Source organism: Narcine bancroftii, chromosome 1 (genome assembly GCF_036971445.1).
Source record: "Narcine bancroftii isolate sNarBan1 chromosome 1, sNarBan1.hap1, whole genome shotgun sequence".
NCBI lineage: Eukaryota > Metazoa > Chordata > Chondrichthyes > Torpediniformes > Narcinidae > Narcine > Narcine bancroftii.
The window spans coordinates 314,805,859-314,818,942 of record NC_091469.1 but is presented as its reverse complement, the minus strand read 5'-3'; the positions used below and the strand labels follow the sequence as shown (position 1 = coordinate 314,818,942).

At 41.1% G+C, this 13,084-nt stretch overlaps 1 protein-coding gene across 1 annotated transcript; it reads right to left on the bottom strand.

Moving 5' to 3' along the window:
• Positions 1-207: 207 nt before the first annotated feature.
• On the bottom strand, positions 208-3,274 carry LOC138747171 (zinc finger protein 229-like). The gene has a single exon (XM_069906158.1). The coding sequence runs from the start codon at positions 2,959-2,961 to the stop codon at positions 1,588-1,590; it is 1,374 nt and encodes a 457-aa protein (XP_069762259.1). The 5' UTR covers positions 2,962-3,274; the 3' UTR covers positions 208-1,587.
• Between the last annotated feature and the right edge of the window lie 9,810 nt (positions 3,275-13,084).

The following is a 13,084-nucleotide window of genomic DNA, read 5'->3' as shown; positions in this document are numbered from 1 at the left end:
TTTTCTTTAAGTAACCATTGTCTTGGTGAATTTCTATTGCTGCTAGGTGTTGGGGTCATCTGGACTCTTAACAGTATGAAATACCAGTGATTTGATCTAATAGCTCCCCTACTTTCACCCAGAAAGGTCTCAATTTCGGTCACGTCTGTGTGGAGTGCAGAAAGGTACCATCTTCTATACCACACCTAAAACACTTTGATAAATCAGATTTTATTTTATGTAACTTATTTGACATGATATATAATTGATGCATAAAGTTATACAAAGAGTGGCCTTCTCCTATGCAGGTTTCTTACCCGGGCTGGAGGGGCCTGCCTCCCCTCCTAGGTCGAACCTATGTTCGGCTCCGAATCATGGCTCCTCTACCGGCATCACCTAGAGCTCCTAGAACGCTTCCACCAGCGTTGTCTCCGCTCCATCCTCAACATTCATTGGAGCGATTTCATCCCTAACATCGAAGTACTCAAGATTGCAGAGGCCGACGGCATCGAATCCACGCTGCTGAAGATCAAACTGCGCTGGGTAGGTCACGTCTCCAGAATGGAGGATCATCGCCTTCCCAAGATTGTGTTATATGGCGAGCTCTCCACTGGCCACCATGACAGAGGTGCACCAAAGAAGAAGTACAAGGACTGCCTAAAGAAATCTCTTGCTGCCTGCCACATTGACCACCGCCAGTGGGCTGATATCACTTCAAACCGTGCATCTTGGCGCCTCACAGTTCGGCGGGCAGCAACCTTCTTTGAAGAAGACCGCAGAGCCCACCCGCAGAGCCCACAAAGGAGGAAAAACCCAACACCCAACCAACCAATTTTCCGCTGCAACCGTGTCTGCCTGTCCCGCATCGGACTTATCAGCCACAAATGAGCCTGCAGCTGACGTGGACATTTACCCCTCCATAAATCTTCGTCTGCGAAGCCAAGCCAAAGAAGAAAGTTATACAATGATTACATTGGACAAACAATCTCTACACAAGTCCGTCAATGTGTGGTTCCTCTATCATAATATTCAAATCCTATTCCCATTTTTGTTTCCATTGAAAAAGCCCAAGTTTCAAAGTTGCTCTTTGCAACAAGACACATTGCAGTAGAAAATTTCTGTACAGTCCCTCATCTCCTAAGAGTCTCCACTTCACTGCAAGGGAGAAATAATCTCTCTGATCCAAGTTTATCTCGGAAAAATATTTTAATTTGAAAATAGCAAAAAAGTGTATTTCTAGATATTCCATATTTATCCCTCAATTGAGTGAAGGATATTAACTGACCCTGTTCATAGCAATCTTCACGAGCTGTTTTCACACCGCAGGGGAGTGGTGACCCTATTTTGTCCCAGTGAAATTCCTGGGAATTCAGGACCTCTCAAACCTTTCAAACTGTGGTTCAAATTCCCGGGAATGTGCCCTCCCTGGTAATTTGGGGAGGGGCCCCACCTCCAACCAATGACCCATTATGCATGTTCACCCCCGCCAGTCCCTTGCTCCCTCTCTCCCCCTCTGGCTACCCATCAACCATGCGTCCACCCTCCAGCACTCCTCCCCTTGTTTTGGCGCATCACAATGGCAGTACTATGCAGGATGAATGACCAACTTTATTTCCCATAATCCCTCACGCAACCAGACCTGATGTGGACCCGCTGGTGTGTCAGCAGGTCAGAGGTCTGGTTGAAGCCTTTGCCACACTCAGAGCAGGTGAATGGCTTCTCTCCGGTGTGGACCAACTGGTGCTTCCGCAGGTTGGAGGTGTTGGCAAAGCCCTTGCCGCACTCCGGGCAGATGAAGGGCTTCTCCCCTGTGTGGACCCGCTGGTGTATCTCAAGGCTGTACCTGTTGGTGAAGCCCTTGCTGCACTCAGGGCATGTGAAGGGTCTCTCCCCGGTGTGGACCCGCTGGTGGATCAGCAAGTTGGAGGACTGGGTGAAGCCCTTGCCGCACTCTGGGCAGGTGAATGGCCTCTCCCCAGTATGGACCCGCTGGTGTATCTCAAGGCTGTAACTGTTGGTGAAGCCCTTGGTGCACTCAGGGCAGGTGAAGGGTTTCTCCCCCGTGTGGACCCACTCATGCCTCCACAGGTTGGAGGCGTCGGTGAAGCCCTTGCCACACTCGGGGCAGGTAAAGGGCTTCTCCCCAGAGTGGAGCCGCTGGTGTATTTCAAGGCTGGACCTGATGGTGAAGCCCTTGCCACACTCAGAGCAAGTGAATGGCCTCTCCCCAGTGTGGACCCGCTGGTGGCTCCATAGGTTGGAGGTGCTGGTGAAGCCCTTGCCGCACTCGGGGCAGGTGTACGGCCACACTCCAGTGTGGAGCAACTGATGCCTCCGCAGCATAGAAGGCTGGATGAAACCCTTGCCGCACTCAGGACAGGTGTAGGGTCTTTCCCCAGTGTGCACTCGCTGGTGTATCTCAAGGCTGTACCTGTTGGTGAAGCCCTTGCCGCACACAGAGCAGGTGAACGGCCTCTCCCCAGTGTGGAGCAACTGATGCCTCCGTAGGCTGGTGATGTTGGTAAAGCCCTTGCCGCACTCAGAGCAGGTGAACGGCCTCTCCCCAGTGTGGATCCACTGGTGCCTCCGTAGGCTGGTGATGTTGGTAAAGCCCTTGCTGCAGGTGGAGCAAGTGAAGGGTCTCTCCGCAGTGTGGACCCGCTGGTGTAATAGCAGGCTGGAGGACTGGGTGAAGCCCTTGCCGCACTCTGAGCAGGTGAATGGCCTCTCCCCGGTATGGACCCGCTGGTGTATCTCAAGGCTGGACCTGTTGGTGAAGCCCTTGCCGCACTCAGAGCAGGTGAACGGCCTCTCCGCAGTGTGGCCCCGCTGGTGCCTCCGTAGGCTGGTGATGTTGGTAAAGCCCTTGCTGCAGGTGGAGCAGGTGAAGGGCCTCTCCTCGGTGTGGAGCCATTGGTGTCTCGTTAACTCACTCGACCGTTTAAAGTTCTTCCCGGAGTCAGAGCACTGAAACCGGTTCATCGTTGTGAGGCCCAGAGGGTGTGACCAAGAGGATAAATCAATGCAGTCCTGAGCTCAGCCCGATGGAGGTCCCGGAGAGCTAGGCCGCGGGTTAAATCAAAACCGAGGCTGGGACTAGGACTGGGTCCGAGGAGAGAAGTCCTCCCGCCGGGCGTTGCAAACCTCAGATCCACGGGAGCCCCCGTTCCAAGACCCGGTGCTGCGCGCTGCTCCCAGACTCTCGGCGGTCAATCGCCTTCGGTCCCCAACAACAGACCCGCTCGAAGTGAAAGTGGCGGAGACCGGTCGTCTCTTCGCGCATGCGCGCCATGGACGCAAGGCCGTCCCCCCACGCATGCAGACGCCGTCGCCGCGCATGCGTATCATGGAGCGAGGAGGAGGAGACTGCGGCCGGACCTCCAGCTCTGCAGGAACCGGCGAGGATAGTGGGGGATTTCTAGCCTGTTCTCCCCGTCTGTATCCGGGGCCACAGACTCGCCCTGGGGCCTCTCCCCGTTCGACGAGATGGGGACCTCGCCCTGGGGCCTTTCCCGGCTCGGGGGAATGGGGGGCATCTCCCTAACAAACGGGACGGGGACCTCACCCTGGGACTTCTCCATGCCTGGCGGGACTGGGGTTCTCTCTGGGACCTCTCCCTTCCTAGCAGGGAGATAGGGGCCTCGCCCTGCCGTCCATGCGGGAGAGGGATGGGGCCTTGTCCCGCCCGGTGGGACAGGGATGGGGCCTTGCCCCGCCCGGTGGGACAGGGATGGGGTCTGGGTGCCCCAGTCAATATGTGGAAAATTAAAATCTGCTATAACAATCTTGTGTTTCCTGCAGCTGTCTGCTACCTCTACACATTTGCTCTTCCAATTCTCATTGACTATTGGGCAGTCTATAATACAATCCCAGTAGATGAACCCTCTGGTCTGTCCTGCCTAATCACAGCTGCGATATTTTCATTCCTGTATACCACATCCCATTTCAACCCCACCCCCCATTCTATTGAGCTGCCAGTCCTGTCTCTCCAACCAAGAATCACTTTTTTAAAATTTAAATTTAGTCTGTTTAATATCAGATTTTTCTCTCAGTCTCCCCATTTTCCACACTGTTAATATCAAGTTCACAGAAGTCTGCATGAGCTACAGGTTGGGAACTGAAAAAAGATCTAGCGTGCAGTTCTGAGAGATTGTTGCACCATCAGCAATGCCATCTTTCTGAAGAACCAAGTCCTCTGGCACTCTCCTGGGTGAAAGCACAGGGGTCTTTGACATTGTGACAAAATCCTCAATTAACACAAACAATAATGATCGTCCAAAGATCACATTTCCCTTTCTAGATGCTTGCTGCTGAGATTCCTCAGTTATATCATTAAGAAGATCATCTTAGGCTGGAAAGAGAACAGGGACAATGTATGAAGGGAGAGGAGATAGATGGTCATTTAATCAAGAAAGACTTGTTTCTAAAGGACTTCTCCATCCATAACACTGAAGAGTTTGTCCTGAGAAGCCTTTTAGAAACTTCATTCTTGATTTAAATGACCATCTTTCTCCTTGCTGGAAGGTTTGCTGGGGAGGTGAACCACTGTGCCAGAGCAGATCGTGGACTGGAGGAAGGAAAAGGTGACGTAAAAATTACATGTACTGTTAGAAGTCAATAGGTCTCAGGTGCAAGGAGTATTGTTGGAAAAACAGAAGCGCTTAGAACGTGAATTAGCACATGGAATTATGATGTAGCCGTTCGATTTGAAACATCCCAGTGGTGTAAATTGGGTGGCATGCACTCCTGGGCCATAAATTGGGTGGCATGGACTCTTGGGCCAAAGTGGCCTATTACTAAGCATCTGGACTCTCAACTTCAAGGGATCTTAACTTGAGGAAAATATTTCAAACCTCCATACAATGGAGAAGGCATCATGACTCACAGCTGAATAGTGTGGGGGTGGGATTCCACTGCTTCAAGCATTGCCCCATTCACAGCCAGGACAAATTGGACATGTGTACTGCCCATGTGAGGTTTTAATCATCAGTTGGCCAACCTGCTGGATGGATGAATATTTCTGGGATGAGAGAGCCATTGGTGCAGATTGTTGATGGGGAATCAGTTGTCCATCCCAACTAGAAAATTATCTATCTTGGCCACTGATTTACAATCCGGTTGGAAATGCTGTTTGTACCAATGAACCCTTTTAAGTGTTCAGACAGTAGGAATCTAAGGATTCCAGTGTGCTCATCACACACTAGAGAGTTCATGAGGATGTTCACCTGCTCCCAGAGCAGGAAGTGGTTCATTCACTCAACCACCCTCTTGAGACACCAACAAATTCTCACAGAGGAGAAGCCATGCACCTGCCTGGAATGTGGGAAGGAATTCACACAGTCATCCAGTCTGATAAGGCATTGGGAAGTTCACGCTGGGGTGAGGCCTTTCACCTGCTCTGAGTGCAGGAGGGGATTCACTCAAATGTCTATCCTCATACATCTGCTCCAAATCCCATAAACTTATCTTCTACCTTGGCACCACTTTACTGCATCAACTCCACATCTCTCGATTCCTCCAATATCATAAACATCTACTGATCGCCGAATTGACATGGTTAAAGGACCCATCCAGGTTGCATACTGCTGGAGACCAGCTCATGGGAACCAGGTATTGGATTCAAGGGTTCAGAGGGCAAGAAGGGCTCCAAAATTGCCTTGAGTGCTACAGGCATCCAGATTAAATTGGATGTGTGGATCTGGAGCTCGCGTTATGATGGTTGGAACAGGAGTTTGTGAGGCTCCAAAGGCTGTGGGAATGCTGGAGACAAATCCATGGACACACAGAGTTGAAGTGTATCCTATAAGTTACATTTTTAATGTATTTTTACATGTAAAAAGGAATCTTTGTTTCATATTCAATGACTGAGCTCCTCATAGCCCTCTTGGTTCAATCCTGAAAATTCCCCACTCTATGGAAAGGAATTTCTGCTCATCTCTGCCAACAGTTGTTTTGTGGAAACCTTGGAGATACCCCAGTTAACAGAAAAAAAAATGTACATTGCATCCACTTAATGAACACCATGAGAATATTGCACATTTTTATTACTCTCATGAGCAACAGTGGTTATCTGTGTAATTTGGGGAACAACATTTCCAGCCCAGGAGTGAATTTGAATGTTCTCTAATTCCAAATACAATCTTGGGTGATGAAACCTCCAACCAATGGTCCAGGTGTGGTCTCCACTGGGCTCTGTTTAATTGGAGTATGAAGTCTCTGTTGCTTTGGTCAAACCATCTTGCAGTAAATGACAACATCCAGTTCCCTTCCAAAGTATGAAATCTCAACATCAGCATAGGCTGGTTCAAGTACTGTAGTTGAACAGGAGTTTAGGATTTAGATGTTATGGTGACATTGCACAAGACATTGATGAGGCCAAATTTGGAGTATTGTGTGCAGTTTTGGTCACTGAATTACAGGAATGATATCAATAAGATAGAGGGGACATGGCGTGATGCCATCGGGAGAAGACATGGAAAACACCTCTCCTTGCAGAATTAATTAGTACCCAACTTTTTTTTAAAAAATTTAAATTTAAAAACTTTTTAGTGGTCTCAGAAGATGGCTACAAAGAAATCCAGAACTCAAACTACAAAAAAAAAATTGTCAGCAACTGAAGTTACCTTTCTGGAAGAACCAGGCCCTACCTTTAAGACTCAGCCTCCGATTTTAGTTCCTCTTCAGCACCGACCGATGAAGGCCTTACGAGTGAGAATCCAGACTCCAGTGCCACCTTCTCGGGGAGCTGGGGAAGATGGCGATGGAGCACGGAAAAAAATTACGGAGATCGGTATGGAGACAAAGCGCATGCGCAAAACTTTGCGCTTGCGCATGACGATAGTGATTTTGACAATAATCGTGGGTCAGACAAGGGCTAAACAAAAAGCCTGTTCGGTTTCAGCCCTTAGCAACATCAACAGAGGAAGAAGAAAGTTTTTCACAACAGTCACATGTAGAGGGAGGAGATCAATATATTCAAAGTAAAATGGGTACATATGATGTTACCCCAAAACCTCTTGACCCACAGAATTTTGATAAAATTTTTGAAAACATGAACTTAATTAGTCAGAAAATGGATGCAAATTTTGCTGAAGTGAAAGCTTATTTTATCAATCAGTTGGGAGTTATTAAAGAAGAAATGACTATTGAAAAAAGATATGACAAAATGTAATAAATCTGTTGACATAATTAAAATTAAAGTTCAAAAATTTGAGGAAGATTTCCAGGAATAACATATGGAGGTGGAAGAATGTAAAGATACAGTCAATAAGATAGAAGATTCTTTTACAGCATGGCAAGTTCAGAAGAAGGATATATTGCAGAAAGTTGATATGTTGGAAAATCAGAGTAGAAGAAATAAAGTAAAAATTGTTGGTTTGCCTGAAGATTAAACCAGAGAATTTTTTTCAAAATTGGCTGCCTGAAACTCTGGGACCAGAGAATTTTCCAAATAGTTTGGAGCTCGGTAGAGCACATAAAGCTCTAAGAAAAAAAACATATCTGGGACAACCGCCACACTTTTTTTTTAAACTTTATTTAAAATTTTATGACATGAATAAAATAAAAATACATTTAAAGAAATAATAAAGAATAAGATAATAAAAATTAGAACACTACATAATTAAACTACACAAGTTAACCCCCCCAATAATCATAACACAACATTAATCGTCTAAATTAAAATTAGTCCAACCCTGCCCCCAAAATAAAGAGTGAAGGATTAATTAACAATATTGTAAATAAAATAAAAAAACCCCACTTACAAAAAAAGGATAAAACTTAACAACAAAAATTACTAACAACAACAAAAATATCAATACTAAAATAATACCCTTAAACATATATTTAAATCAAACATAATACGTGTTCAACAAATGAAGTCCACTTTAGAACTAAGTTCAAAAATTAAAATCATATATCAACCACAAATCTGTTATACAAAAAAATCATAATTAATAATACATAAATATAGAATTTCCATTAATACCATGTTTCCTTTATAATTCATCAAGAGATCAAAAACATCCCTTAAAAAAGCAATCAGATAAGCCTTTTATTCCCTTCCCCTCCCCTTATATAAAAAAGGAAAAAAAAGAAAAAAAGGTCAAACTCTTATAAAATTCTCCAAATTCTTCATTTATAACATCTTCAAAATTCTCTCTATCAAAATTAACTTAATTTTATTAAACTCTTCTCCCTCAATGTATTTGTACTTGGTTTTCTTCTTTTTCTTCTTATCACCTTTCCCCTCATCTTCCTCTTCATCTGATTCAACATCCTCAATTTTTGACTTGTTATCTTCTATGACATCATTCTCTTAAAAAAGAGAAAAAAAAGAGATAAAGAGAACCCCCCCAAAAAAAAGAGAAAAAAAAGTAGAGAAAAAAAAACTCCTGATTCTCTCTCAATTACAATCAGAAAACAAAAAGAGTTAAAAAAAAATATTTAAAAAAATAATAAAAAAAACCTTCACTTCTTAACCCGAAAATTAAAAAGAAAAAAAAACCAGGTCGGAGGTCACAACTACCTCCTCCTGTTTAAACCGCCCAAAGCGGTAACTCCCCCAAAATATTGGGTGTGAGATAACTCACAGGTAGCTGATGACTTCTGGAAACTAGTGCCCACTCAGTTCCCTCTCCCAACTCCCATTTCATTAAACTATCATCATTATTTAAACTATTTAAACTATTTAAACTATTCTCAAAAAAAAAGGATAAAAGATCTTTTTTAAAATCAATGTTACCACTTTGGCCACCATTACTTCCATTTCTTTTAAAAATCTGAGTCCCACCTTACATCTCTACTCTCTTTGGAGACCTTAACGGACTACATCGTTCCTGAAACTGCATGATTGGTAGAGACTGAACAAAATCCATAGCCTCTTTGGGATCATCAAAGAACTTTGGCTGATTTCCATCCTGAAAAATCTTCAATATCGCAGAATACCTGAAAGTTGCCTTATGTCCTTTTTTTCCACAACAGTTCTTTCACAGAATTAAATTCACGTCGTTGAAACATAATTTCTTGATTCAAATCTTGATAGAAGAAAACAGGGTTATTCTGAACCATCAAAGGAGATCTATTTTGCTTGGCATTTCTAATAGCCGTGCATAAAATTGTCTCTCTGTCACAATAATTTACACAACGGATCAGAACAGGTCTTGGATTCTGTCCGGAAAAAGACTTTCTTCTTAAAACTTTATAAGCACGTTCCAGTATTAAACCTTCAGGGAATTTATCCTGTCCTAACACACGTGGAATCCATTCAGTAAAAATTTTTTTGGATCTGGTCCTTCTATGCCTTCTGGCAAACCAACAATTTTCACGTTGTTCCATCTGGATTGATTCTCCAAATAATCAACCTTTTTTCTAAATTTTTATTTGAATCTGTAATGTTTCAATTGTTCTATTTGCATTTTGCAGTTGATCCTGTACATCAACTAAACCTTGATCACACATTTCAAATCTTTCAATGGTTTCAAGCTTAAAAGCTCCATAATCATCCCTCTGTTGATTATAGGCTTCCACCAATGCATTAATCTTGGAAATAAATGAATTCACAAAATTAGCTAATTGACGCAATACAAAAAATATCTTTTCTTCAAGATCCTTAACAGACATTTCAGCAGAAGTATATTCAGGCATAATGGGATCTTGCTGTTCCTTGGAGACCACGGGATCTTCTATCCCTTCCCTTAATTTAGTATCTTTTCCAGCAGTTTGACTTCGTGTAAAACTCCCTCTCAAAGTCCCCCCAGCAGGGCCAGGAGTCTGAAGATCAGGATTATCTTTAGACCAAGTCTCTTTAATCATCTTCACTGGATCGATGTCTGGAAAAGCCGTCCTAATTGAAGTTGCCACCACTGTGGCATTAGAATGACAGCTCTTTAACTCTCCAGCTGGTGGCGCCCTAGCTGATTCAACTGACAAAATCTCAGTAGCAGCACTTACATTGGAAGATGTGTGAAATATTGGCATCCGTCCAGCTCTTTGTTCTGAAAGCTGATGATTACGACCTTCAGAGAGCCTCCCCGGTGCAGAACAGAGTTCCAAGGCTGAAGTCTGTACATTTTCTTCTGAATCCATTCTACACTGAGTCCAGACTTTTTGTAAACAAGTAGGCTCAGACAATTTCGGGAAATGTAATTTGTTTTACAGTCTGTTGATATTTTCTTTTATCTTTCTTTTGCAAATAAGCCATTCGATATTAATTCAGCACCTCTTATTATTTATAAACTTTTAAAATAACTTTAACGGGCACTGACAGACAAAACAATAAATCAGAGTCAGGAGAGGTCTGGAAGGCACGTCTGTTCCCTACGCCATCTTGCCACGCCCCCTCACAACCGCCACACTTGATCTTGATTAAGTGTTAACATTATCAAGATAGGGAAATGATTCTAAGAATGGCAGTTCAAAAAGTGAGAGAACAACAAAGTTCTTTAGTGGTTCAGAACAATAGAGTATTCTTTTATGCAGACTTGAGTAATGAAATTGTTAAAAGAAGAAAATAATTTAATCCAGCAAAATCAGTTTTGTGGAATAAGGGATATAAATTTGCTTTTTGTTATCTAGCAGTCCTTAAAGTTTTTTTATGAACAATATCAAGGTCAATATTTTGCCAATGAGTCTGAAGCTTTGGAATTTGTCAATTCGTTGCCCAATATTAAGCAGAATGGAATTATGTATCTCAACATGAAGGGGATCAAGGAAAATCAGAAGGAGGGATTCCATCTGGAGGACAGCCGACTGAAGCTCAAGTTGAAATTGATGATGATCAAGTTAATAGAGATCTTGAAGAAGCTCATCATACTTGAATGAATGACGTTTAATTCTGTCTGGGGGAGGCGGTTTCTCTTTTCTTATGATTTCCTCTTCTGAGTCCTTGTGCCACTTGGGGCAAGGGCCACTTCTCATTATTAAGGGAGTTAGCGCTGACCTAATTAGCACTTTTGGGTTTTTTTTTCTTTTTTTTTATTATTATTTTGGGGTTTCTTACTTTGTGTCTTGGAGATGGCATGTTTTGAAAATTGGCTTGGAGCTGGGATGACCTGGGATGGAGAGGAGAGTTTTATATTTTCTAAAATTAAAACATGGCAATACAAAGTTTGAATTATGTAATGTTAAATGTGAACGGGCTCAATAATCAAATTAAAAGGAAGAGAGTTTAGCTCATATTAAAAATTTAAAAGTAGATGTTGCTTTTTTACAAGAAATTCATTTGGCAGAGAATGAACATCAAAAGTTGAAAAGGGAATGGGTTGGAGAGGTTATAGCTTCATCCTTTAATTTAAAACGCGAGGAGTAGCCATTTTAATTCACAGGAATTTGCCATTTAAATTGCAATCAAGAACTATTAATCCTTTTGATAGATTTGTATTAGTAAATTCTCAAATTTATTCAGAATCTTGGATTTTTATGAAGATTTAAACTCCTAATATGGATGATGAAAATTTTATTCAAGATGCCTTTTTTAATTTGGTACAAGTAGATGGAAATATAATAATTGGTGGAGATTTTAATTGTTATTTAGATCCAATTCTTGATAAATCTCAAAAATCTTGAGTTAAAATGAAAATGGCTAAAAGATTATTGATATTAATGGAAGCGTTAAATTTGGTGGATATTTGGAAAAAAATTGAATCCAAGAGAGAGGGATGATTCATTTTATTCTTATCGGCTATATTCTTATTCTAGAATTTATTTTTTTCTAATTTCGGCTCATTTACAAGGGAGGATTGAATATGCACAATGTAAACCTAGAATTGTATCAGATCTTTCACCATTATTGATGTCATGTTTTAAATAGAATTTAAACAGTTTATAGATGGAGATTTAATTCATCATTATTAAGAAATGTAGAGTTTTATAATTTTATAATAAATCAAATATAGATATATTTAGAAGCAAATGTCAATTTAGTTGATAATAAATTTGTTTTATGGGATGCATTAAAAGCTTATTTGAGAGGTCAAATAATAAGTTATTTGATTAAGATTAAGAAAAATTATCTTAAGGAAGTAGATAAATTAGAGAAAGAAATTATGATTTTGGAAAAAAAAATTACAAAAAATCTATCTGGAAAGAAAAGGTTAGAATTGATAAATAAAAATGCATTATAATTCAATTCAGACTTATAGGACTGATAAATTAATTGACAGAACTAAACAAAAATACTATGAGTTGGGGGAATGAAAACATAAGGGTTTGACTTGCCAATTGAAAACAGAGCAAGCATCAAGGATTATTAATGCTGTTAAAAAGAATTTAAAAATTACATATACCACAGGATATAAATTATTCTTTTAGAGAGTATTATACAAAATTATATTAATCTCATTTATTGAATAATGAAGAAGAGATTAATGATTTTTTTACAAAAGCTTCAATTACCATCTTTGAATTGCCAAGCTCGGAAAGATTTAGATTCCTCGTTTACGTTGAAAGAAGTTCAAGCTTGAAATTAAAGCTTTAAATTCTAAGCAAAATGGGAAATCTCCTGCAGAAGATGGATTTATGTCTGAATTTTATAAAAATTGAAAGATTAATTGATGCCTTTATTAATGGAAGTATTAAAACAAGCGACTGTAACTTGTTCTTTGCCTGAATCTTCTTCAAATGCTGTAATAACAGTAATACCTAAGAAAGATAAAGATTTATTAAAACCTGAGTCTTATAGACCTATATCGTTATTAAATGTTGATTATAAAATTGATGCTAAAGTTTTGGCTAATAGAGTGAATGAATATCTACCTGAGTTGGTCCATTTAGATCAATCTGGATTTATTAAGAAAAGATACCCTGCTGATAATGTAGCTAAATTAATTAGTTTAATACACAGTTCTCAAAGACAATTGGACCCGGCATTAGTTTTATCATTAGATGAAGAAAAGGATTTTGATAGGTTAGAATGGAATTATTTATTTAAAGTTTTACAAAATTTCAATTTGGGCCAAAATTAAAGCTTTATATTGGAACCCTATGGCTAAAATAGTTACTAATGGACAACTTTCTCCTTCTTTTCAATTGACACGATCGGCTAGGCAAGGTTGCCCTTTATCAATTAATAAGACAAGATGCTGGAATAAAAGAATTAAAGTGAATA